General features: G+C 35.3%; 2 protein-coding genes across 3 annotated transcripts; both read right to left on the minus strand.

Annotated features, from left to right (window-relative positions):
* Nucleotides 1-4651: 4651 nt before the first annotated feature.
* On the minus strand, nucleotides 4652-13766 carry LOC141459363 (facilitated trehalose transporter Tret1-like). Of its 2 annotated transcripts, XM_074138377.1 has the most exons (9): nucleotides 13530-13766; nucleotides 12974-13070; nucleotides 11615-11706; nucleotides 11451-11534; nucleotides 10759-11130; nucleotides 10091-10306; nucleotides 6258-6573; nucleotides 5504-5829; nucleotides 4652-5397 (listed from the first exon to the last, which is right to left on the minus strand). In XM_074138377.1, the coding sequence occupies exons 3-9, from the start codon at nucleotides 11624-11626 to the stop codon at nucleotides 5263-5265; spliced, it is 1461 nt and encodes a 486-aa protein (XP_073994478.1). In that variant the 5' UTR covers nucleotides 11627-11706; nucleotides 12974-13070; nucleotides 13530-13766; the 3' UTR covers nucleotides 4652-5262. The 2 variants fall into 2 exon arrangements, with proteins under 2 accessions (XP_073994478.1, XP_073994477.1); XM_074138376.1 differs by lacking the exon at nucleotides 12974-13070 and having other exon boundaries at nucleotides 13530-13672.
* A 4387-nt stretch (nucleotides 13767-18153) lies between these two features.
* Nucleotides 18154-27496, minus strand: homer (protein). The gene is made up of 9 exons (XM_074138378.1): nucleotides 27069-27496; nucleotides 25735-25891; nucleotides 23623-23754; nucleotides 23212-23514; nucleotides 22765-22941; nucleotides 21794-21950; nucleotides 21564-21709; nucleotides 21324-21485; nucleotides 18154-20625 (listed from the first exon to the last, which is right to left on the minus strand). The coding sequence occupies exons 1-9, from the start codon at nucleotides 27092-27094 to the stop codon at nucleotides 20602-20604; spliced, it is 1284 nt and encodes a 427-aa protein (XP_073994479.1). The 5' UTR covers nucleotides 27095-27496; the 3' UTR covers nucleotides 18154-20601.
* Between the last annotated feature and the right edge of the window lie 308 nt (nucleotides 27497-27804).

The following is a 27804-nucleotide window of genomic DNA, read 5'->3' on the forward strand; positions in this document are numbered from 1 at the left end:
AGAATAGTAAGCAATTATTGAAGATCTTCGTTACAGGAACCAGCGAGGTATCTCGCGTCCAGTTCTCCAGCACGAAAAATGGAACTTTAATTGCGGAAGTCACTTATAGAATACAGAACTACTACAATATTAAATAAAATAAAGTTTTCCACCAAGTGGTTTAAATCAGTACATTGTATAAAACAACTACAATATTAAAGGAACAAAAGCATGAGTTCGAAGTGAAAAAGTCATTCTAACATGATATTAAGAGAAACTGGACATGACTCCTAAGTAGTATAAACGATTACAGTGTACCCAACTTTATAAGAGGTATTAAACCATAACTCCTAAGTGGATTCAGTACCGTCTGTACGTTATGGTAGATCTGTATCTACCATATTATTAAAGTGAACTAAGCATGACTCCAAGTAGTTTAAATCAATCCAACATACAAATCTGCTAACTTATAAAGAGAAACCAAAGCATGGATTTAAGGTACGTACCTAAGTTTAGTAATGTGTAAAATCTCCAATATTGAAAGTGAACTAAGCAATGCTCTAAGTGACCTATAGGAATACAAGGTACAATTAACTGCAAATTAAAGCATATTGTATTGGCTACTAAATCAGTAAAATTACATTTAACTTTCCAGGTAGATCAGGCAAAAACAGCAGAAATTGAAAATACCAAATTAGTACAGACGCCATCTTTATTTTTTATAACTATTTATAAATCTTTCAATTTTTGACTAAAACAGAAAATAATAGTAGGTACTGGGCGCTATAACCATAGTTATCGACTTTGTGAGCGCAAAAACAAAAAACAAAAAAAAAAAAAATGTACTTTAGGTAAAGTGTCATTCTTTAGTTTCTTGGCCTTAGATCTCTTTAATTCTTACAATTTTGAGAATTCTTAATTAAATTATTTTTTAACTAGAATAATTAATTTAACTTGTTTGTATTACAACTACGATTAATTAAAAATAGACTACATTAAGGAAGACTTCTCGATATTCTAGATTTGTTCTCGATTAATTGAACATAAAATTAATTCATTTTCTACCACCATTTTTTAAAATGCTTATTTATTGTCTTGATTTAAAGCACAAAGGTTTTGCAAAAATATTTTAAACTACAGGTACTTTATTTCTCTAATGACTGAGGTAACATTATTGAGGGTTTGATGCTTAGTGCCGCACAGTGCCAAAGTAAACAAACATTACCCTCGTCACAATTTTGAGAAGTTCTCAGTCTAGTCTGTTGAATGCCCGAAATTAAGTTTTGAGGATGTACCGTCTAGTGTACACCAAGGCTGAGCTCAGCTCTGAAAATCACAAGCGTAATGCTGCTTAACTGTGACAATGCCACGCTGACTGTTCACGCGTTACATTACTCAGTCTGGAGTGCTCAGGCCAGACTGATGAAGGAACCAAATTAAGTTTAGTAAATATTGACAGACAAACTGGTACACTGAGACTGGGCTCGAAAACTCGAGTACAGTCCTGAACCTCTCAAAAAAATTGCTTATTGTTTAGTTTTGAGTCCCAATAACGTTACCTACACAAAATAAAAAGTTTTACTAAATACAGATTATAATAAAGGAAAATTATAGTTTCGGTTTTTTGAAATCATCAACATTTCGTTTCATTTAAACATAGCAGAGTAAAATCTAATTGGTGCATTTTAATCATTTTAATCTGGTATTGTCCGAGACATAAAATAGAAAGAATAGATTATGATTACTCTTGAATTTTTTCGAGATGTATTCTCGGGCAAAATAAGGGTTTTCTAAGCAGATCTATTGCGTGTTCTTTACCTAAGGTCCCGAATGAGCCGGCTAAATACGCTGTGAGACTTTTTTCCTTGAGGATGCTAGGATGGTGACAAAATGTAAGCGAATATCTAAACGTCGTAGTAAGTAGCCCAGGACTTCTAGATTTGCTCTGTACTGTCTGAAAGAACAGATATACTACAGTCTACTCCACCTTCTACAGACCCACAGATTGTTATGCTGCCTTTACAGAGTCAACATTTCGCTGGGTGAGGTTTGGTGAATTTTGGCAAAGGTTCTTGAAAGGATCTGGTGAATTTTGGCAAAGAATCTGGTGCTTTGGTAAGTAGTCCTTCTATGGTTGCTCTCTATTAATTTCTAGTCAGGGCAGATATATTACAGTCCGCTCCTTCACCTTTTGGAGGCTCAAAGCTTTTTCTTATGTTTTCTTTGTGACTAAATGCCCTGCATTTAGCATTATTATGGCGAAGATTCTGTATAGGGTATTTTTAGGGTTAAGAGGTTCTACACTTGCTCAGTATTGATGTCGGTGCTGGGATATGCAAGGTTTAGATAGGATTCTAATTTTTTTTTTATTATAATTTACATTTTTTATTTCTAATTTTTTGTAGGTTCTAATAAGTAGCTTAGAGCTTCTAGAGCTGCTCCTTGTTACTGGCTGTTGGTACAAATATATTGCAGATCACACACACAGTACGCAGACTAAGCCCTCAACTTCGGCTGACTCCCACTTAAGTCCTACAATGTACGATGTGAGGAAATGGTAGGGTATGGCGAAGGTTTTTGGAAGGATATCTGATGATTTGAAAAGTCAACCAGGGTTTCTAGTGCTGCTATATATAGATTCCAGAAAGAGTGGATGAATTGCAGAGGCTTCCAAAGTAAGTTTCACGTCATTGCCCTAAGGTTCCTAGGTGAATCTCTCCCTCGTTCAATTCTTAGCAGAATTCACACACTAGACCAAAATATGACATATTTCACACAAAACAATATCTCAATGGTACGCTTCTAATTATAGAAAATAAAAAATTCGTTGTCGTATTTGCCATTAAAAGCCTTATTTTGCCTTTTCAGTTATTTTTTATATAGTAGTGTAATTTAATTAGCTGTAGACTTAAAAATGGTAGAAAGTATTTATTTTAGAAGCATAATTCAATTTTTTATTTGTCATACGCATTATTTCAGTGAGTAAATTCTATCATTGAAAGCTCTTAAATAACTGCCATATATTTTTAAGTTTGAGTTTTCTTAGTTTGCCTACGTTTGCCGTTAATGTTTTAGCAAAAACATTTAAATCAGGTTGTTATTGCCACACAGGCAGATTGTGGCCGAGTTACGTGCTGAGAAGTACACAGGCCAGACTGACAAAAGCCTCAAATTAAGTTTAGAAGCAGTACTTTGTGAGAACAGACAAACTGCCACATAAAGGCTACAACCATTCATGTTTCTCTTAAAGTAAACCCATTTTGTAGCCTTCCTGTTTCCAACTAACACAAACTTAGGCCCTTACGTAAGTACAAAATATAAGGAATACACGTTTATTAATTTTACAAATTAAATTAGTTTAAGCTACTTATAATATCTAAGAGAATTATTGTCATTTAGTATTGTTCGATTGGTTTAAATCTTATAATAGTAAACTAAGGCTTCAATAGACCAAATTAAATTAAACTTTTATCATCGGTCCAGTAGTAAGCTCTCACTGCCATGGAGTACATAGATGATTTGTTTGAGAATGAGTCACAATCCCAGTCTTGGCAGTCCTTAAAATGCTATTTATTCCACCTCAGGCAATGTTACAGAAAGTGGTTGACTTAATTATTAGTTTGTGGAGAATATTATAGTGAACTGACATTGTTCTGATCAACATTATTTGCTCACAGGTGCTGGACAGAGATAAAAGTTTCCCAAAGACGATTTAACTCACAACATCTTACTCACTACATGTGACAGAATACATGTTTAATAAATTTGGTGCTTACATTAATTTTGTTAAAGGCACCGTTTTATTTATATGTTAATGCTTTATAAATGTATTTGAAACTTAAAATATATTTAAATATTTAATATTATTAATGGTAACTCCATGTTTTGAATGGCAGAGTTATTTATTATCAAAATTGGCGGCCATTTTGTGATATGATTGTTATGGATATGTGATTTGGGTGTAATTTTAGCCAATCTGATGGGAAATTTTATCTATCACTGCGTTTGGTGAGGAATTTTGTTTAATGCAGGTAGTATTTGATTTATTGTAGTGTTTTTGATAGTTGTAAGGATGTTTTCTCAATAAGTGATGGTGCAGGAAATATGTAATGGCAACTGGAGAGGAAATTAAGAATCTACTGTTTTTAGGGTACCCGTAAGGACTTTGATTCTGTACAGCGTTCTTTTGATGGTTGTGAGTACTTTGATTCACTACTGTATACAGGTTGTTGGAATTCCCGTAATTAATTATGAAAGATGTGATTTCCTTCACTTTGGGTAGTCGAGTATTTTTTTACTTATTACAGGATGTATTAAGTGAGTAATTATAATCTTGAAGAGATGGCACAGTTCCTGTGCAATAGATAATCCAGTCATTGTGGGTATTTGTTGCAGATAGCTATTAGAGTTACCAATTGATTTTAACTCAGTTAGCGAGTTTTTAAATATGAAAACCCGCCATATTAAACTTTCTTCAAAAGTATGTTAAAAATAAAGTTGGGATAACAATTTTTAGTACATTCTAGAAAATTACGTCGATTGTCAAAAAAAAATTCTATTTAAAAATTAAAAAAAAAAGTGAAAAGATTCATTCGATGAATAATACAAATTTAAAAAAATTGATTATTAATGATTAATGACTAGAAAATTTTTTAGAGGGGGAAGAGGTGGAATGAACTGAGGATAAATTTTAGGGTGAAGAATGCAGGATTAAAACAAAAGAAAAAAAAATTATGGCTGGATTTGAATCCAATTAATGAACTTCATGATTTTAATGCATTCATTTTAAAAATTTTAATTTGAGCAGAATTCGTAATTTTTTATTATTTAAATTTGATTTTTTTTATGAGGGAGAAAGAAAACAATTTTTGAGGTTTTCAAAATAATAGTAGAGCAAAATCAATGAAATCAGGTTCGAAAAAGTGGCTGATAATGATAGTACTCTGGATTTGAGCGATAAAAAATCGAGAAAAAAGTCGCTAAGTTGTGGCTATACACTTAAGGGGACCTTAGTGCAATGGGGCAACTGGTTGAACTGTGCAGGTCTTTTGTGATGGCTGAATTATGACTAAATTAGGACCAATAATATTCTTCCTCAGCACGGAAGAAGTTCTCTGAAACTTTTAAATTGGAAGAACATTGAAAAAAACTTACATCCTTATCATGAAGTGTACACTTCCTCTTGCCTTTAAAAATTTGGTCGTCTAGGTCTGATGGTTTTTAGGAAAATTTTGTCGAATCCAGTGTACTATCTTTTTACTTAGGTGTGCTAAAAGAATAGTCTTAAACGGTTCTTCTGGCGTTCATTTCTGCCAGATCTTTACCTTTAGTTTCTGGTACAAAGCATACAATAAAGCATAGGCTGCCTATAGAGACGGCTGAATAAAACCAGAAAGCCCCATGTAACCCGAACATTTCCTGAAAAAAGAAGCCAATTATGTATAAATACCAATGTGAATGTCTTAAAAAATATTAGTTTGCTTAATGTAGGTGCGTATAAAAATAAGATTAGGATAGGTCTTACCTGAAAATCCACGAATGTCTTCACTCCAATGAAAGCACAAGCATAGGAAAACGAAGTGGCCAGAGCACTTCCAAGACCTCGATACTCTAGCGGAAACAATTCACCTATTAGTAGCCACGAAATAGGCGATATACCCATGGAAAAGGCTATTGTGAATACCAATACACAGAGCAATGGTATCCAATCATATTGAGCTATCATATAGCCTTTGGAACGGTGCACATTCTCATAGTAGGCAAACGAGCCAAATCCGGCCAACGCCATAGACATGAAGACACTGCTAGCTATTAAGAGCGGTAATCGGCCGACTGTATCTATTAAAAGACCTAGAACAAGAAAATAATAAGTAAGCTCAAAAATTTTGGTTCGATTATTTCTTAGTAATGGACGCAATATTATACCAAAGTGTGAGTTTTAGAAATATTTTTAGGAGCTCATCGCTTGCATTTTTAGCCTTGTGTACTTAATTTTAATAATTACTTTTTTTAAAAAATACTACACCTTCTAAATGGTAGCTTTACATTTTTACTTAAATAAGTCATAGCGAAAGTTTAACTCTTAACACGAGTTTAGTTATAAATATACGCAGGCATTCCAGCATCCTAGCTTGCTTTTTTGCAGTTAGTAGTACGCCAAGTTAAATTTCCCGCAGAACGTAAATTGCTACATAATGTTCGATAATTTTGCGTCTGTAAAGCTTCAGGTAGTAAGCATGTTAAACAAGATATGAACCCCTGAAATATGCAACATTTACCTGACAGTAGCGATGACAATAGCTGTACAAATGCCACAGCTACTGCTCCACTATGCGGATCCATGCCACCAAATGTCTGCCTGAATATGGAAACTGCGTAGAAATTGAAAGCATTTGCTCCGGAAAACCTTTGGAACAACATCAATCCACAGGTGATCAGTATTGGATTCAATATGGTAGACAGTGCGTGGCGATTTGGATTGCGGTATCTATCCGAATGTGCGGCCAGCACATTATTTCGGATTGTCAACAATTCTTTACCAACGTCCGCCTGCGGACCGCGGAACCATTGCAGCGATCTGGCTGCTTCTTGCTCCTGAAAGGCCGAAGACATTATTAGACCAAGTATTACTTCTCTAAGGTATTTTATCTTCCTCTGTTGTGTAGAGAAAGCCAGCTAGATAAGAAAACTATCTAAAGACATGCTTCTAGTTCTGCTTTGGATTTTTCATTTATTTACTTTTCCGTGTGTATGTGAAATACAAAAAGTAGTCATATTATGGTAACTAATAATGTAGACCAAATGTCTATAATGACTGTGACAAAGAATATAACTTATCTGAATTTTAATCAACAACAAACTTTACAGGTAATACTGAAATAATCATACTTCAGTACGAATTTCGAAGTCCTTGCACCTGTTTGCATCAGTGAATTCTCTTAAGCTCTTAAGCAATAAAAACAATTGGTTTGGTTCTTAAAATTATTTAAAGATGTTATCTCGATTTTTTTTTTTAATTTAAGTGTATTATAGATAGATAAGTCTTTATTGAATATATTTACATTATCTTACATTAATTACATACAGACCGCTTCCATTTACAGGGCCTTCGTGATCGGATAATTTTATCTTATTTTTCAATTGTTTATTTTTATTTATTTTATTCTGTTTACGTTTTATTTATCTTAAATATGGTATCTTAAATCCCACACTAATTATTTTATCTCTAATTTTTTCACTACTTAAGTACGTCATTTTTTTTTTTACTATTTTTTATTGTATTAAAAGAAAGTGTAATTATTTTTAATTAATTAATTAGAATTAGAAGTAAATTAAAACTGTCCGGTAGGACAGTTGTATAAGGGTTGATCGTCAAAAAGTGCACGAAAAAGCGTAACGTTGAAAAACACCCAACTTTGACAATTTTTTTCTCTTTTTCTATAAAAGATAAAATTCCCAAATTTTCTTTATAATGTAGGGCAAATCCTCCTTTATGACTGTAATTTTTTCATAATAACATAGATTAATTAGTTTTCGAGAAAAACGATGCGAAAAATGCGCAAAAACAACATTTTCAAAAATTGTTGTTGTTCTTCTTCTTGTTGTTGTTGTTACCTTTTTTGTAAACTGCGTAGCGCCTAAACGCGCAAACCGATTTTCATGAATGAGGTGTCATTCGATTCGGAATTTTATGTAGATGTGCCTTTTGGGGGTCTCGACGCTGTACCTCAAATGGGAGAGGAGTTAGCCCCAAGTATGTAAGGCCCCCTCTATAACTAGTATTACTAATAACTCTGTAAATATTGGCACGTTTTTGATAAAATTTGGTAGGGTGAAAGGGATAGGGCTCCTCTACCTAAAATTAAAGCGACGTTCTGCTCTTACACCTAATGAGGGGAAGTTTTGCAATCTTTTCAAATTATCGTCGCAATAACCGATTTTCGTGAATGAAGAGTCATTCGAATCGAAATTTTGTATAGATTTGCACTTTAAAAGTCTCGTCACCGTACCTCATAAGGAGGGGCGTTTGCCCCACCCAAATAAGGCCCTTTCTAAAACTATTATTACCAATATTTCCATAACGCTTAGTCCGATTTTGATAAAATTCAGCTCGAATAAGTGGTTAAAGCTCCTCTACGTTGCTGATGCTCTTGCACCTACTAAGAGGAAGTACTGCAATCGTTTAAATTATCAATGAGTGAACCGATTTAAATCAATGAATTGTCGTTCGATTAAAAACTCTTTGCCTCTTTGCCTTTTAGGGAGAAGTACTGCAATCGTAGTTTATTTTTCTTACTCCTCTTAAAAGGAAGTACTGAAATCGCAGTTTAATTTTGCTATTTACGTAAAAATACCTTCCTATGTTATTCAAAACGCTTTTTCAAAAAAATTGTTATTGAGGATGGTTTGGGGGACCGCAACTATAATCATTCTTTAAAAAGATTTCTCCAGTGTACGGTAGTTACGGTTCCGACTTAACACCTTATCAGATTATAATGATAGAATTGTTTATTCCAAATTTTAAAAAAATCTGTAAAGAAGATATGTAACTTTGTAAAATAGACAAAAAGGAAAATCTATCCAAAAGGTACAAAAATCTCCTTAACAAAAACTTACAGTTTAAAATGTTAAGTATAAGGGTTGATTAAACGCCAAAAGGTACACAAATCAGCGAGTACTCAACATTTCATTAACACTTCATTAATAGTTAAGTAATTCTACTGCATTAATTTTCATTAATAAGTTATTTTTTAGAATTTATTAGATGTCACAGACCCTTATGCTGGCCACTTCATTTATAATATTTTTTTGTTATAATTATGATAAATCACATATATAAGTACATGCATGTTAAAGTAGAAAAAGACAAAGTTAGAGTAGGCTACTGTCTTGAATTCGTCTTACCGAAATATTCGTGAGCACAAATAACACACAGTTAATAACAAGTAGATTATTCAACAACAATTATTCATTTCTCAATTGTAATTAATTTAGTCCCCCTAATTTTACTTATAGTAAAATACTGGAATAATTAGCTGTCCTAAAAATATGCATATCTTATTTACTTTATATTACATATATACAACATTGTGGGATGAATACCTAGATTGAGAATGTAATTGAAGAAAACTATATTATTTGTGATAAAGCCAGATAATTATTACCTATTATTATAAACGTTTGACTACTTCATAAAATAACAATTGCTTTAATCGAAGAATGAACTTAAACTGGCGATTTTTATTTAAAAATAAAAATAAATAAAATAAACTTAATTATTGATGTAAGTTTTTTATAAAAAAAAGTTTTGAATTTTTTAGCCTCATAATTTTTTTTTTATTTTTAATAACGTTTTTCTTTTTAACCTGTAATTAATAGTTTGATTATTATAAATAACTAGATATTACAGTCAATCTACAGTGCTACTTGAACATATATTTTGTAGACGAAAATGGCCAGCATAAGGGTCTGTGACATCTAATAAATTCTAAAAAATAACTTATTAATGAAAATTAATGCAGTAGAATTACTTAACTATTAATGAAGTATTAATGAAATGTTGAGTACACGCTGATTTGTGTACCTTTTGGCGTTTAATCAACCCTTATACTTAACATTTTAAACTGTAAGTTTTTGTTAAGTAGATACATATTTTCAGTTGGTTTTATGAGGTTAACTTGGCTGACGGACAAATGTCCATTGTCTATAGTGTAAACGTGTGTATTGAATTCTTGTTTTTTTATAAATAAAAATACTATCTATCTATCTTACATTAATTGTTTCATTCTTATTATTTACTATTACTTTTATTGAATTAATATTTTTTAAATATATAAATACATAATTAATGGCCTGAGCCGCCAAGTGTTTTATATTTATTGAGATTTTATAAAAATTCTTAAGGAAGTACTTTTTTTGGTAACACTGTCTGTTTTATTTAAAAAAAACTGCACCTTAGGATTAACCATTTAAAGTTTAACAAAATTGTGTAAGAACTCAAGACCTTAATGTAAAGTTGTTTATATTCGTCAAACGACTATGCGGAGGTTTATAAAGACTAGGTAACTGCATTCTTTCCGATGAAAACTTAGTTTCTGAAAGTTACACTTACTTTGCCGACTAACACCAGATAGCTTGGGGTTTCTGGCATGTACGCAACGCTGATGAATAACACCAGCGGGGCACAGCCGATTACCATGGCCAGTTCACGCCAGTCCAGATAGGCACCCACAGCAAAACTGATCAGCACGCCAACATGGCCGAAGATCTTCAGTACAGCGCTGAGACATCCTCGGATATCGGGCACAGCGATTTCGCTGATGTAGACCTATAAAGAAGGCGCACGGATCAAATGGTCATAGAAGCAAGTGTCATAAATGCTAGAAGACGAGATGTATCCACTTAGTTGTTCATTGCCTTATACTAAATAATGTGGCAGGAGGGCTTGATTAAATGGAAGGCCACATTCACTTAAGAAATAATAAAAATGCCGCTTCGAACTTTATCCATCCAGCTTACGTTTTTATCTAATGAGCAATCAGTTCTACTTAGTTATTTTTCTGTTTTTTTTATTTTTTTATTAGTTTTAAATTTTCTAGAATTGCTTGAAATGTCCAAAAATAATTTCAAAGGGAGCAGAAAGAATAAAACAGACCTTGTCTGGATTTTATAAAATAAAAAGAACATATTCTCCAGAAAACATTTTTGGTACTTATATCATACAAGAAACTGCTGCAACCTATGATAATCATGATGGATGATTAGTATGGGGAAACTTACCTGGGAAACCATCAGCACTATCGCACAGCAGAATCCTCCAACAAATCCTGTAGCAAACATCATCTCTATGTTCTTGGCGAATACCGTTATCAACCAGGAAGCGGAGAATGGTATTGAAGTGATCAAAAGTACAGTCCGCCTGCCGAACTTCATGGCAATTCCACCAAGCATTCCACCGAACAAAGCGCCCAACAATGACAGAGATGCAACCCACGAGGCTTCCTGCCGGCTCATGCGTACAGTATTGGAAAAATTGCCCGTATGGATTGCAAGCTCTTGCTTCTCTTGCAGCGATGCGATTGCCGGCGAACTGTAGCCTTTTCCTAGGCCGGCAGCCAGCGGGCCAAGTGCAAGCGCGAATGCAGCAATTACCTACAACAGAAAGCATCATTGTGGCTTATGTCAATGTTAGAAAGCAGTAAGTTTTTTCTTTGCTAGAAAAATAGGATCAGGGTTCATCTAGTGTCGTTGATAAGTCTTTACGGGACGCTCTCAAGTTAAATCCAATCACTTGCTGCTGAACTCGCAGTGTTTAAAGAAATAGTTTTATTGATTAGAGGTAAAAAGAAGAAGTAGGATAGTGAAAAGTCAAACTATAATACTATTGCAAAACTGGCACAATCCATCCCCAACAATTAGCTACAACTCCGCACAGGTAGCAGACAATGTAGCAAAAGGTCTACTCCACTCACCTGAGAGAAGTAATGTGGCTGACTTCTAGGCCTGATCACAGCTGCCGTACTAGTCTTGTCTCCATTTACAACTTCAGTCTCAACCTAGAAAAATCAATTTATTCTAAGCCACCAATAAAAGTAATAAGCTTACACATAGGAAAATATTGTATTACAAGTAATACCTTATGCTTCATTCTGTTTAGAATTTCCCAAAATACTGTTCACCTGTCGGAAAATATTTTAAACCTCATATCTCAGAGGAACCAGGTAGTATCTAGAAACCGCAAAATTTTAAGATTAATGTACTAATTTATGGTTGCTATAAGATAACAAAAGATTCTCTGAAGATACTTGGGGGTCTTGGGATACATTATTACTTTGAAATGTGAGATTACTCCAGGACCTTGGAAAATAGGGTGTACTGAGCATTTACCTTAGAAAGATAGGGTGTTCTATGTACATAAGATTCTAGGATGTTCCAGTTAGTCCCTTTAGCATCTAAGATTGCTTGAGGCAAGTGCCTCACAATACAGTGCCCTAAGTAGATACCTTATACATAGATAACCTTGGATACCTTAGTACATAACCTTTTGCTATTAATAAACATCAATATTTATTTCTAGTAAACTTTTCAACTGAGCATAAAAACGTTTATGAATTTCTAAAAGTGAGTATTTTGGTTTGAGTGATGTGGAATGGTCTAACTGGTACCTCAGGATAGTAGGTATTCTAACGGGCACACAGAATCATTAGGAGTTCTAGGTAGATACTCAAGGATTTTTTTATCTTTTAGCTTTAGAAGATAGTAGGGTAGATTAGATTAGAACATGAGGTAGTTACTGATTCCTAGACACTGCATCCAAAAAAGGTGTATACTAACCCTTATAGATCTAGAAACACCTTTATAAAAGTCCGTCAGTCGTTTTTGCGTGTTATCTTCTCAGAGCTCAAAGTTGCTCTCTTATAACTATTAATCAGACAGGATAAAAAAAATCGTTTCCTCTCCTGACTGTCAGTCTGCCTGAGTCTCGTGGAAAAAAAAATGGTCCCACTCACTGAAGGACACCAAGTGGAAGTGTTTTCTGAGGTTGTATTGCCTACAAAGGGACTTGAGGCCATGGGGCAAAGTCACCCTGCCTACTCTGAGTCGAGACAAACGTCGAGTTACTAGCGAGATCTCGAGAAGCTTTGCCATTTGCATTGTCCAGCAAAGCTAGTGGGATGGACTTACCTAGATATGGCAGGCTGGCCCTAAAGTAGTATCTGGGGAGTTTCTTGGGACACCTCTAGATCTTCGTCACTGGGTCAGAGTTACAGGGATTGCCCAGTGCTGGATGGCTGACGACCGCCTAAGATGTACCCCATATCAGCCCAACTTAGGTAGAAAATAGATTAGAAACGTAACTTCAAAAAGTAGGTACCTCTTTGTGATACCAACTGGGTATAAAGCGGACTATATGTGTACTATATAAATATAAAATATAAAAACCTCGGTTCTAACTAGGTACTGTCTCAAGTAACTGAGATAGTAACTTACTTACTTTAGCATTGAAGTCTGTTCTGGATAGTTCATGTTGTTTCAGAGTAAGTGCCTCAGGATAGTCTCAGTTGGCACACTAAGGTAGAGCAGTCCAGTATCTATATCAGGAACGTAGTTTATCATATGGTTTACGAATTATGTAACTGAGGATAATGACGTCTTTCTAAATCATTATCTCAGGTTCATTGAGAGTTCTAAGTAAATAACTCAGGATAAGAGAGGTATAGTTAAGAATTTTAGATAATTTGTTCTAAGTAGAAACTTTAGGATCGTAGGGTGTTTTAGATAGATTCATTATTATCATAGAATTCATCAAAATTGATTTAATCAAAAATTCAATTTAGCTTTACAAAAGCACTTCTTAAAAGTCTGTAGAAACGGTTTCAATAAAAAGTATTAGGCATTTTTGTCTTCAATTAATACATTGTTTTTGGTGCAATTGATTTCAATGCGTTTTCAACGTATTGCGGATGGGTTTCTGGGAAATGTTTTTACAAAAGGAAATTAATCCTCTTTAATTTTATTTATTAATGTGAGCATTTTCATTTGTTACTTACGTGCAATATTGATTGTGAATTTCTCTGGATTCATAGTTTTACCCCAAAAATATTTTTGTGGGCTATAAATGTGATGATGGCTTCAATTTCTGTGTGACATAAAGCTAAATCCCCAATTTAAAATTAATAAATTTTCCCCCCTTAATGAAAAAGTTGTTCACTTAAACATTGCGTATATAGGGAATCCACCTCCTGGATTTCACTTCGTATATGTATTGCAACTTTACTAGGCCTATCAGGTGGACCAGGGGTGGTTGAAGGTTCTTTAAAATCTACTCTAAAATGCGCAAGTCAAACCCCATCCCATATTAATAAGTTCACTTCAATAAGGCATCCCTAATACAACTCTGTATTTTCTCTCTGGAGGGGAAAATAATATCACCCCCATTTTATTTATTATTTATTCAGTAAGTGATTTATTTCTCAAATCTTAATTAACCCCCCATTCTTATATGTATTTTTTAAATATTAGATTAAGAGGTAAATTGAAATACAAATAATCCGAACTGAGAAGTTCTATATTCTTTGAGGATGTATTGCCTTAAAAATGCTCAAGAAACTCTTTCTTGCATTTTTTCTGGTATAGTTCTTGGAAACCTCGCTTAGTCTTGACACATTTCTTATAGGTGAACGTAAAAGTTATGATCCTTCAGTAAATTTGTGGCTCTAAACTATGACTTCATTGAGTTGCTCTAATTTGAGTGATTGAATTGTCTCACACGATTCTGTGACTTGCAAGTTCTGCAGGTATGCAGAGGTGTTGTATTTTTGGGTAGAACAGGGCCTTCATCATCTCGTGATATACAAACTGGCTCAACATATTTTTTAGTCAATGACATCTTAAAGAGCTCAGGCCTGTGCAGCCCGCGGGCCACGGAACGAAATGGAATTAAAAACGTGTTTTGATTAACAACCTAGTTAATAAAATTAAACTGTTTTTAAAAATCATTTTTCAATAAACTTTTAACTTAAAACTAGCACTTGTATCCATCGTTTATTTAGGCATTAAAATGACAGAAATTTCTCATTCATTCGTTATAGTTCAGTCGATAAAATAATTTATCATTAATTCCTCATTATAGTCGGCCGAAGATTGTTACGTCAGGTGCTTTCCTTGACATACAAGTACTACCACCACCAATGCAACGTACATTAATGTTTACATCTTCAGTTTCGTGTTCTCTTGATAGCGAATGCGACACTTGTGGAAGTCTCGAGTCTAGCACTAATGCATCTACAGGAAATGATATCGTGAAAACGATTGATGAAAAAATCAACTGCTTCTAACGCAATAATCGCCCACATTAGGCGCCAATTAGATACAGTTTTTGGGAATAGTACCACTTCACGCTGAAATCTAATCTAATTATTATTATTTTTATCAAGATATTATAATTGAAATTAGAATGTTTTGGCTAATCAATGTGCCTCCGCAAGTCTTAGGGAGCCAAAGTAGGAATTTGCCAGTGGTTAAATTGTCTCAGTCTAACCCTTTACACTTAACAAAGAATGGAGTATCAAATATTACAAGAGAAGTATATTGAATCGAGAGTATTAGAATTACCAAATTACGGAACAAAAATACATTTTTTTCCAACATCGAAACCAGATTCTTTATCTTATAATTGATAGAAAACTAACTGCTCGACACAGTTGCTGAATCCTAATATTTTTCTTCAGAATGAAACGACAGGCGGTGTAATTTTTGTATTTTTCGGCGGGAAACTTACCAAAAAAAAAAATTTATTTCTTTTCTTGTAATCAAATTTTAGGGAAATTAAATGATTATTTTGCGAAGACGGGATCGCTGAGCATGGCATTTAAGGGGATCCAGTGTTTTAAGATCTGAGCTGTCTAATGATTTTAAGATTTTTCGTGGATAAAATATCACTACGCATCATAACACGGCAGACGATTATCTTCAAGATGTCAGGCTTCCAAGGGTCACCCACTGAATCTGGCTAAACCACTGTAATTAAGTGTGAGTAGGTTCGAGTTAACAGTGAATAGCTAGCTAGGCAATAAGATTTCTCCCCAGCTTTGAGTGAGGTCACATGCTTCATGGAGTCAGGCCTTGTTCAGCAAAATGGGCTTTCTTTGTTATCTTGTCCAAAAAATCCGACATTATAAGATTCTCTTTTTTTGAGGTCAGTGATACAAAAGGTGGGGAGGATTGACCATCTTGTCCCTTAGTCTGCAGCAACTAGTTTTCTGGTGTGTGGGATTATCCAGCAACATCACTGGATGAACCACCTTATTTTAGCTCAAAGATATGTCTTCCTCGAATTTGTTCTGAATACCATCATAGCACGGTTGAAAATGTGGTTAGGTTCACAGAACTGGATAAATCGCTGATTTTATCCACTGTAGTTCGCGTTTTTTAAGTATTCCTGACCGGTTTACTTTCATCCATCAGAGGCTGATTGATCAGTTTAGTGGAGAGAATCCGACTTCAACCATGTTTCCGTCTTCCACTAAAATTCCTGAGTCAACAAGTGAAACGGATAAAGTCAGCGATCTTTAAGAGGGCACCGTTCAGTGAATTGGTTAATTAATTAGATAGAGGGATATATATTTATTTACATCAAAACATTTTTCAAATAATGTAAATATATTTACAAAACAATTATAAATAAAATAAAAAATTAATAAATATCACAAAATAAACGATTTACTTTTCTGGAAAGTACATAAATAAATCATTTCTAACAATTCAACCCTTAACCCATAGCTCTGAGTTACAAATACCTAGCAGCCTATCTTCGGGATAAGATGAGATTATGTTCCAAGAGAAAGTAGTCATAAAACTTACATTACCACAGCCAAGAGGGCTCATTTGAAGGCAAGCACCTTTTCCTCTGTTTGACCAACCATATTTCAAAGAATGGCGAAGTATGAAGGCATGTTTTGCTTTTCTTCTGAAGAGCCCATCCTTGAGCCTATTTATGTGCTTCGCCGTTTCCTCTGCTTCCTGGCGATTCGCTGCCTCATCCATGCGAGAAATGTGTTTCCTAAGTGAGCAGTGGCCCGTTAAGAAGCCTACGATTATACCAATGGAACCCGGCCTTGCTGAAGTTACACCGTACTGAGTTTAGGCGAGTAGCTAGCTACTAATAAACTTTCTCGCCAGCCTTTAGCCTGAGGTTTTCGACCACCACTCCTGTGGTCCACTTTAAAAACTGCAATTACAGGGCATTTTGTAATTCTACAAAAGAATTAGGCCTCTACCAGACTAAGCAATCTGCCGCCTCATCACCCCTACTACATTCTGAACATCCAAACAAAAAGGAACTCTTTTTGGCTACCAATTCACGTACATTAATATTGAGCAGATTGAAATGATAACCAGCAAAGAAGCCTGGCCGTCCTAGAAAAAACGTCTCTATAGCTATAGCCTTGGATACGCTCCGTTATGTTTGGAGCAAATGTGAGAAAAACACCCGAGTAACTCTTTAAAAATAGGGCCAAGAGCCGAACCCCACTAAGAAGATCAGTAGGTAAACCAAGATAAACTGCACAGAATGGTCAGTAGTAAAGCCATAGCAACTTTACAAGGACGTCAGTTGATAAAACTCCAGCAGCCTCATCACTCATAGAAAAGTTGAGGCAGCTCAACAAAAAAATTGGTAGTAAAAAAATCAAGTGGAAAAAGCTTCCTTAGCCCTGAAAGAGGATAAATGAGTAAAGCTCTGGTAGCTTAACTAGAAATTAAGCCTACAAGAAGATCAACGGTAAAACCCAGAAGACTTGGTGTCGGTAGATCCAAGATAGGTCTGCGGATAAGCCATAAAAGCCCTCAAAGGACTTCAGTGAGTAAAGACTGTTCCTACCCAAAGGGAGTTACCAAATATCCTTAGTCTCAAAAGGCGGTCAAAGGGATGCCTGGGTTGTTCCAAAAAAGGTTCAGTAGGTAGTTCCAGGGTCAGAAAGAAAATCTCTCGGTAGCTCCAGCTTCATTCGATAAGACCAAACTTCGGTAGTCACCAAGTAGGTGAGAAACGAATAGCCCCAAACCAGACCACCTCGCAGTGGATCTCTCCCTTCAGAGCAACATCTCTGAGCTAACTAACCCCAAGCTATAAAGTTCACCATACCAACTCTTTCTACACCTAATTAATACTAAAAGGGCAAAATCACTGAGTAACCTAAAACAGCATTCCAATCGGCACCTTACCCCAGGCTATTGATGCTTTTATTTGTGGGGGGGGGGATAAGGATTGAATATTTGTTCAACTCCAAAATAACTACATGCTCAAATTACAAATATATTCCAATCTATGTCTTCAAACTAAGTATGTGTACAGTATTTAATTTTCCCATTAAAATAAGAAAATCATATTTTGAAAATATCACATTGCAGCTCATTAATTTAAACTAAATTAATGAATAAAAACTAAATTAAAAATAATTAAATATACCATTAAAATATTTTTATTTTTACTATTTCTTCATCTGATAATTTGATCAGAACCGATTTTTTTTTAAAAGTTCTAAATTCATAAAAAAACATCTCTCTAATTATTTAATTATAATTTAAACATCCGACTAGCAAATAAGATGGGACCGATTGTGGGGGTGAGCAGAATCTTTAAATTAATGGACGTTTATACTGTTCCAGTGTCAAATATTTATCCACACCCTAGTAGGTGTCCGTTGTTTACAGGATGTAATCTGCTCTATGGGTGTGTGTGTATGTTTCTAAATCCTCTTGTATGTTCTACTTTCTAAAAGAAGAAAATGTTTCTTTGAGGTTCTCTTCGTCCATTGAAAGTTTTTTTTTTTGCCACAAATGAAGGTTGTTACTTAAGTTGTGGACATCAGGGTACGTAAAGCTGAAGGGATCCTAAGAATTGTATGTGACCTCTAGTTTTGAGGCGAAATTGACTTCAGTTCAACTGCTCTGAATTCTACAATGCATAGAGAATGTTCTATGAGAAAAGGCTCTAGTTGAAGTTAACCATCAACCAGAGTAGCTTAATTAACAAAGCTCCTTTGAGTCATGATTCTATGTCCAATAGCAAGAGTTCAATACCCACTGCCATGCGAGATCGTGGCTAGAACAATATTTCTTCTAACTTGGAGAGTTAAAATGCGGAGACCGAGCTTACTAACAAAGGGAATCCCTTAAGACTAAGCTAAGCTGTTGAATTGATTAACCCAGGGGATGTCACATCAAATCCTAATGGGTTGAGACGAGCCTGGGATGTTCTTTTTGTCCATTTTTGGACTAATGTTATGTGACTAAGTAGCAACAAATTTACTGTTTAGGCCTCTATAAAGGTTGTTGGGAAGTGCTGCTTTTTTACGAATGCTTTGGCGTATTTTTTTTTTAAAGCATTATAGTGAAAATAAACCGCCTTAGTTTTATTTGGATACTGTTACGTGGCTACATTATCTTCTATTTTTAGGAGATATTTCGTTAAGAGGTCTCAAAATAGTTAGTGCACTCACTAGAACCCATCTTGATTGCTGATTCTATCAGACTTTAGTTTGTTTGATTAGTGACTTTCGCTGGGTACAGCCCCACCGAAAAAGCCGATGGAGTTCTCTGGGTATGAGAATGCTTAATAGAATAAGCCTAGGCTTAACTTGGGGATGAAGTAATCCAGGTTGGGTTTCTCTCTTTTTTATTTATGGATTCTGACTACACTTTCACGGGAATTGTGCCAATGTAAGCGCTACCAAATGTAATCTTTTAAATTAGCATTAGGGTTTTATCAAATAGATCCACCAGGTATGAGACAAATAAGAGACAAAAACAGAACAGATTTCGAAAAGAATTGCGCCATGTGAATTTCGTTGCACATGAGCTTTACTGATATTTTTGTTCTAGGGTTTGGGAGTAATCAAAGCAGGTAATTAGGGCAAATTTAACAAGTAATGACGGAAAAGATCCAATCTAAAAAATTAAAACAATTGATAAGCAATTTCGAACAAAATGGCTGGCTGTATGTATTTGTGCATGTACTTTTTTGCATGTTTTTGTATAGTTGACAAGAAACCGTTCGATGTTCCGACAGAATGCGCACGAATTTCAGACGGTCAAGGCAACGGACGGTGAAGGCTAAAAGTTCAGAACCACACAGATTCAATGATGCTCACCATAATGTCACAGTAACAGAGATATGTAATGAGCTCTCATACCAGACATGTTAAGGCCACAAATTAAGTTTAGAAGGTGAGCAGCGAGCGTCACACAACACTAAAGTTGAGGCATAAATACTCAAGCTCAGCTCTGAACCCACCAGGTTTAATGCGGCACGTCATGACAATGCCACACTAACACAACAATGCCCCACACACACTTTTGAGATGTGCTCAGGCCAGAGTGTTGAAGCCCCAGATTAATTTAAAAACTGTAGCTTGTAGGGCAGATTAACTTTTACTATAAGGTTGAGGCGCAAATTCTCGAGCTCTGGTCCTCACACAGACTTAATGCTGTACACCATGACAATGCCTTAAAGACACTGTGACCGATATACAGAGCTAAGAGGGCTCAGGCCTCACTGGTGAAAGCATAAAATTAAGTTTAGAAAGTGCATTTTTCCTTGATGAAAGAAATACACTACGGCAGGGGCTCAAATACTCGGCCATCGGCATGAGTACATGCACAACACACAAGATTATGTCCAAATATTGCCCAGTCATACGTACATACACACACCCACACAAATATACAAATTACTACATTAAAACTAAAAAGAGATCAAATCCACTTATAACTTCAGATCTGAAAACAACCAATACAAAAATGTATGTATTCGGAATTCCAGGTACCTAATTAAGGGTTCCTGGAATGAAATTTATTCTTTCAACTTATACTCTTGCAATAAATAATATTACCCTTACATACATAAAATAAACCCAAAATACTTAAAATTCATTTTTTTCATTTTGTAGTTTAATTTTTCAAGACTTAACGACTTTATTAATGTATTTTTAATTTGTTTTGCCAAATCTGCTTTTCTATTTCTGCTAATTCAGCCATATTTGGTAAAATTACAAATTGTTAACGAATTGCAGTTAGTTGAAATAAGTTGCAGCTATTATTCTGTTGAACCGTCTGATGCACTCATGTCTGCAATGCAGTTGCAATCTGCAACAGAAATCAAATTTGCAGTGAGAAATACTCGTACAATTTTTTATTTCTGCAATCATTAGTGTGTAAGAAAAGAATGAGCGTTTTTTTTAATGGATTCCCCACATTTTCATATCAGTGAAGCAGAAGAAAACAGCTCTGTTTATTAACGGGCTACAGTGGTTAAAAATATTTAGAGTGGTTGACATGATTCAGGAAAAGAAACTTGGCCAGGGAGTTCATATTTGAATTAAATATTCTAAACCCAACTATACAGAAGGGTATTCTTTGTACACCAGCACCAGAAAACTTTATACGATCATTTATTGTACTTTGAACATCCCACTAGGTAGCAACGAATAGAAAAGAGATATTTTTTAGGATGGGAAGGAGCGCATGCGTAATAGTTTCCATTTACCAGCTGTTAGATGCTTTTCCAGTAGCCGTGGAACTGTTACGATTGATATAGCGTTTTTTTATAAGACGTTTACCTAATGCGAATATTTTTTAAAGGGTTACTTGTACACATCAACAAAGCAAGCACTATGCCAATCATCCTAGAAATTGCCATGACGTATTTGTCCGACGCTGATAGAATTTGGAACGGGCGCTCATTAGTTTAAACAAGTATTAAAGTCCCCTACTAATTATACACTCTCTACCAGAACTTCTTTCTCCACTTACTTAGTAAAAAATTTACAAGGACAAATGTTTACCTCTCGATGAATGCCGGCCAATTCTTGTATGCGAACAGCTAGTTGTGCGTTCAGCGTTTCCATAACTCTGCGCTGCGAATCGTGAGCGGCTAACGCTGTCTCCAGCTGAGCTTGGGCTAATGATACGCCCGCTTGAAGTTCAGCATTCTCTTGTTGTAACGTCTGCGAAAATAGGAATCACTTGACTTGCCGAATGGACGGTGACTAAAAAAAGCCATGGCGTAGCCAAGCCCAGCTTACCTTACATCTATCTTCGGCTGGTTGTTTACCGGCAGAAGCCCTCTTCAGATCTTCTTCTTTGCTCTTTAGTTCAACTTCTAAAGTTTCTACACGTAATCTCAAAGTGGCCAATTCTTTGCGTAATTCTACAGCCGCTTCAGTACCACCTGTTTTAGAACACAACCAAACAAATGTAGGTCATAAATCTGTGAAGTGCAGATGACTGGGGCCACTTTGAGAAGCACACTAACCTTTGGCAGCTTCCAGTTCGATATATTTAGATTTGAGTCTTTGATTTTCTTCCTTGTAGCTATGCAGCTGCCGCTTCCACTCGTCCACATTGGCCGTGCTCTCTTGCAGTGCCGACGTCAGCCTCAGATTGTTGTTCTTCAGAGTGGCTAATTCCACCTGCGGGCAACCATAATATTAGTCGCATCACATTCCAGGCCCTGCAAAGCGTGCTGTGTCGCCTAATAAGCTGCGGTCCAGCCTTTGATGTTGGCTTAAGAGCTGTTTACTGGTTGGTATAGACTTTTTTATGTACAGAACCATAAACTCAAGATATTGAAGATTGAAAATTTTTTTGGGTCATGATTTGCCAAGCAATTGCGCCCACTATTGCTTGGCAAATCATTTAAACATATTACTATGAAATTTTGTTCTCTTATACTCATACTTTCCTCAGTTACAAGCTATAGTTTTTTTGTACAGAACCATAAACTGAGAAAATATTGAAACTTGAAATTTTTTAGGTGATTTGCCCTGCAATTGCGCCCGCTATATCACCACGTTCTTTAAACAACATGTCACTAAGAATTTTTTTCTCTTATACACTATACTTTCCTCAGTTATAAGCTATAATTTTTTTGTGAATAGATCTTTAAATTGTGACGATAATGAGAGTTGAAATTTTTTTGGGTCATGATTTGCTCTGAAATTGCGCTCGTTATAACTCTCTTGGTAAATAACATATTAGCATGAAATTTTGTTCACTTATACACTATACTTTCCTCAGTTATAAGGAATAGTTTCTTTGTGTACAGAACCATAAACTGAGAAGATATTGAAAGTTGAAATTTTTTTGGGTCATGCTTCGCTCTGAAATTGTGCCCGCTGTATCTCTCTTTGTAAACAACATATTAGAATGATATGAAAGCTGGCCGGACCTCTTTTCCAAGGATGAACTAGTAACCTAAAGCCTAGACATTGATTTTATACTCGCCTCCCATTTTTTAGCATTTGCCGAACTGTGGGCTAAAGCCAACTTTAGTCTGTCATTCTCATATTTCAACTGGACTTCAGTGGATGTAACTGGACCCACAACGCCTGCAGCACCGATACCCACTGGCGCTGGAGATTTTGCCTCATTTGATTGATGTTTTGGGCTTTCATTGCTTGCCTGAAACAAATAAATCATCCCATAAAATCTCTATCTGTAGTTGTTCGCACCCAATTCTTGTTTTATGTTTAGATATAGGAAATAGTAGGCAGTGGCTAAAGTGCCGCACGCTGGCCGGCTATTATTTTATCACAGTTATAACGTGTGAGATACGTCTACTTGTGCAAGCCTTCATCACATGCACCAATTGTGAAGCCAGAAAAGATCTCTTCAGTATTGAAAAAAATCCTGAGTATTAGCTCTAAGGTACGAGCTCCTTGGGCAGCCTACCTGAACTACAGTTGTTTGAGGCTGTTGTGAAGAACGATGATGCTGTTGTCCTGGAGTTCCACTACCGCTAGTCACTTCATCGCCGGGCCCGCTCTGCGGAGCAGGTGAAGTACAGGAAGGCTGCATTGCAGGTGGCTCTAAAAGTGGACCTGCATCGCTCAATGTGCCACTGGCAGAGCTGGCACGTGCAGTGATCGGACTGGCATTGGCACTGGTTACTGGGGTCGTAGTTACCGGACCGTTTCCAGCCTTATTGCTAGCAGTCCTTGTGGCTTCCTTCACTTCTTGAAATTTTTCTATAAACTTCACAGATAAAGAAGGTAAATCAAAAAGGGGGAAAACCAGAACTGTTTTCCCAAACAGGTGCCTGAAATACACTCATATCTAATTGAGACTAAATGTGTATCTTACCTTATTGAGTTCAGCTTCTGAAGAGAATCCCAGACCGTAGACCGTATTTGCTCGTATGTCCGACCACTGTCCAAATTTTTGCGAAGTTTTCGTAAATGTCATACTTGGAGTTATAGTACTATTGATTACAGCCTGAAAAAATAAAAGTAAACAAAAAAAAACACCTAGTAAGTTTTGGTAACAGAACAGACTTATCAATGATTGAAAAAAAAAAACAGTTACATTAAAAACAATAATAGATATGTTACATAGACAAACTGTGTATAATGAGTGCAAACTAATAACTTTCAGTATTCTTTGAAATGTATACTCCATTTGTAATCATTTACTTTACGATTTGTTTTTTATGTAGTATTTTTTAAAATAAAAGTTCACTGATCGTTTGTTTCTAATTTTTTTTAATTGTATTACTTATTGCCTTATTCCGAAAATATTATTTTTTGCCAATAGAATGAATGGCCGGATATCATAAGCCATTTTTAAGGTAAGTATAATTAATCATAAGTCAATTGCAAATAAGATGATCACTTGTAAGTAATTCTTTTTCTTATTTTATCAAAAATTTGAAAATGAAACTTGGGATAATTTCATTATATTCGACTGTCCAAAGAGGAGCTTGCTGCAATTAAGTTTTTTTAAATCGTTATAATAGCTCTACTTTAAAATCAGAAAATAAATAGAACGTCGGAGATGCGCCCATAAAGCTCAACGCATGTACTACAACAGAATAGACCTCAACAGAACAGGCTTCATAACTAAATAATAATGTATTTCCTTACTATTATTTTTAAATTTAAATCGTATGAAAATCTGATGTATTGGAGTCCGGAGCTTTTACCGTGCACTGCCGGCCTCTCCGGACAGTGTTCTCTCCCATTACAGGCACTGTCCATCGTCAGCCAGTGAGCTGTAAGAAGCTATAACAACGAGCTGGAAGAGAAATCTTGGGGCTAGCATGTGGATTCTTAATCGGGATCTCCCCGTCGGAATCCAGTATACGCTGACTACTGAGCTAATAATAATTACTACAATCATTGAAGAAAAAATAATTGTTTCAATTAGAAAGCGATATGCCCTTTTGTGATTTGCCTAGGAAAAAGCAAGAAAAAAACAAACGCACACGTGTGTAACTGGTAACTGTTCTCTTTCAGGGCACAGAAGCGTTAGAAAAACCTTTACAGGGTCGGGTTATGTGCAAACCTATGTGCAAGCTCTGCCAGGAAAAGAGGAAACGCCTTCTCATATTGTGTTTAAATGCGTAGTTATCTCAAGGTTGCGATATGAAATATTTCACATTTCGCAGCCAGAGATCATGTCACAACAATAACTAGTAAGATTCTGGTTTTAGTAAGAAAGAGAGAATTCACCTATTAAATTACCATAAGGACATAGAACAAGCATTTCATTTAATGCCAGAAGTGAAGTACACTTTCTTTTTAACTGGTTTTCCCATAGAAGTAGATGATTTCGAGTATTTGGATTGAAAATATCTAGTTCTCACGACATCTTCGGCGTTTTTTAAAAAATGCGAACGCTTGGCGATGCCACAGGGAGCTCCAAATTGGAATTCATGTCATCATTGTCACTCATATAATTTCCTGATATTTCCCCCTTAGTTTTCAATTAAAATCTCTACAAATACTAATTCTTTAATGTTGTAATCAATAATTAAAAACATTTATATATCCTAGGAAGGAATAAGCTTTGAAATTGGCTGTATAGTAAAAAGCCAATGCCAGAAAAAAAAAAAAAAAAAAAAAAATTATAATTAATCTCAGTGATTCGGTCCTTAAATCTTCATGAATTTAAAATTTTAGTTCTTTGGACTCAAGTATTATTGAAACTGTGCTGTATAGTTGTAAGATGTTAATATATAAAAATGTATAAAAATCTACCAGAAAGAATGAAACACTTTGTGGTCCTATTGTACTGATTGGAATGTTACATGCCAGGTGTACACCGTAAAGGAGGTCCGTGTACTCACTTCGGAGTAGTGAAGGCCTCCAAATTAAACTTGGTAAGTGCACAGTGAGTGTTAACCAACACTAAGGCCGGGCTCAAAAATACACGCGACTAGTTCTGAGTTAATATGAAATTGAACTAAGTTTTTACCTTAGTACCTTCGACGCTAATGATTCGATAAAGACTTCTGGACGAATCGTAGAAAAAGGAGACGCTAACTGCTGTAGCTGACGCAGGGATCCATGAACGTTTTGTCTTCGGATCAATATGGAATACGTGTGCTTTACAGGTGAATATTGGTTGTTCGCTGGAAAAGAAAATTAATTTTTTATTGCACTTCGAAAAATCTGACAACACACATTTTCTTGTAAAAATGGGGATTTTCACTAAATGTAAGTTTGTTTCCAATTTGTTTTTTAATTTAAGGCGCGTCGTCTTCTGAGGACATTGGTGCCCGTAGCTTTTTATAGTGGACTGCCAAGCCTCCGGACAGTGTCTCTAGCTACAGACTACACTGTCCATCACCAGACGTGAGCAGTAAGAACCTCCTAGGAAGAGAAAATCTAAAGGCCAGCAGCTGGATTCGAACCTGGGATCTCCGCGATGGAATCCAGTATACACTGGATACACTAACCATATAGTTTATACTAACCAGAGCTAATCTCTTCCTTTTGGCTTACAGGTTATTATTGCAAATCCACCTTAAGCCCATAGAAATTTTTAACACGAGTAGTTACATACTTATTTACAAGCCCAGCCACAAACTGGTTGAACTAATTACTTACCTAAGGTTTATTAGGTGAGCTCACGGTGGTTTGGACTACAGTAATATATGGTCACACATTTTATGTGAAGATTGAGACTGCAATTAGAGTCGGTGACAGCCTTTCAATAGTGGCTTTGTCCACCTTAAGCAAGTTTCTCAAACTATTTGGGTGTGAGTGAACCCACTCTGCTCTGAAATACAGTATATGGTCATGTTTTTGAGAGAATTGAAGCCACACTCAATTTGGGGCAGTCTTTAGTAATGGCTTTAACCAGCGCGCAGGCCACTTTTCTCCAACTGATTTAGTTTATTAGTTGGTAAACTCATATTGCTCTGGACAACAGCATTTGGTAACATGTTTTACGCGAGGATTGAGATCACATTCAGTTCTCCTTAGTAGTGGCTTAGATAATCATTCTCAACAGGTTAGATTTATTAGGTAAGCTCACATTGCTTGGGACTACCGAATACGGTTACACATCTTGTGTGAGACAAACCAGACTACAATAATAGTGCATGACAATTCTTGAAAGAGTGTTCAGTCTATTCAGGCAATGTTTCTCGAACCGGTTGAGCTTATCGGTAATGAAGATTTAGATGGTGAACTCGCACTATTCTGGACAAATTGTGTTTAAAATGAAGTAAGTTTACACCTAGCAAAACGTAAATTATGAAATTATTTGAATAGAATGATACATAAGTTTTTTTAGAAACCTACCCCATTGCATCTTTGCCAGACGTCATACCAGGATGTTAATTTTGTACAGAAAACTCTTTGATAGTTGTCGATATGTTAACTTTAAGTAAAGCAGATTTGAAAGGAAAGAAGCAGTTTAAGTCTACAAATATTTATAACTTGAAAAAGAATAGTCTTAAGCCCACAAAAAATGGGATTAACTTTGAAAAAGCAGCAAAAAATATATGTTCACACCGGATAAACACTTCAATTTTAGCACTTTTTTCCTGAAAGAAAACAATCTACAGTTAATTTATTTTACTTTTTTTATCTGGTTTCCTGCTGGATATTTCTGGAATTGTGGTTTGTTTCAAAACATTTAAAAAATTCTCTGATAATCTAAAAAAAAAAAAAATAAAAAATTTCCTAAATAACAATTTCGAGGCAATTTACACTAAAACATACATTTAGAATCCCTAAAAACAACAAGACACAATTACGTACTGGGGAAAATTCTAAAATGTAAGTTACCAGGCAAGTTACCCAACTTTCGGCTTATCCAAGATTGTTAGATCAAATTCATTTATAAAATTTTTCTACTTTCCTCATTTTTTGTATAAATTATTTCAACTTAGCTCAAATGAATAATAATAGCAATTGGTCAAATTAAAAATATATTGAAACTTTAATTCCGTTATATTTAATAGAAAGAATACATTATAATTTCAAATAAGGGGGGAGCCGTCTCTTGATTTTTGTTTCTCTTATTCCTAGTAAC

This window comes from Rhodnius prolixus, unplaced genomic scaffold (genome assembly GCF_049639745.1).
Source record: "Rhodnius prolixus isolate KJV_2025 unplaced genomic scaffold, Rpr scaffold_11, whole genome shotgun sequence".
In the NCBI taxonomy this organism is placed as follows: Eukaryota; Metazoa; Arthropoda; class Insecta; order Hemiptera; family Reduviidae; genus Rhodnius; species Rhodnius prolixus.

Coding starts and splice junctions, on each gene's coding strand:
- homer (XM_074138378.1), bottom strand. CDS start 27,094: ATGACGTCTGGCAAAGATGCAATGGG. Junction 21,951..22,764: donor CAAATGCTAAAAAATGGGAG/GCGAGTATAAAA, acceptor GGTTGCCCGCAG/GTGGAATTAGCCACTCTGAA. Junction 21,486..21,563: donor CAGCCGAAGATAGATGTAAG/GTAAGCTGGGCT, acceptor CTATTTTCGCAG/ACGTTACAACAAGAGAATGC.
- LOC141459363 (XM_074138377.1), bottom strand. Junction 5,830..6,257: donor ATTGTCATCGCTACTGTCAG/GTAAATGTTGCA, acceptor TTCTTGTTCTAG/GTCTTTTAATAGATACAGTC. Junction 5,398..5,503: donor AGACATTCGTGGATTTTCAG/GTAAGACCTATC, acceptor TTCTTTTTTCAG/GAAATGTTCGGGTTACATGG.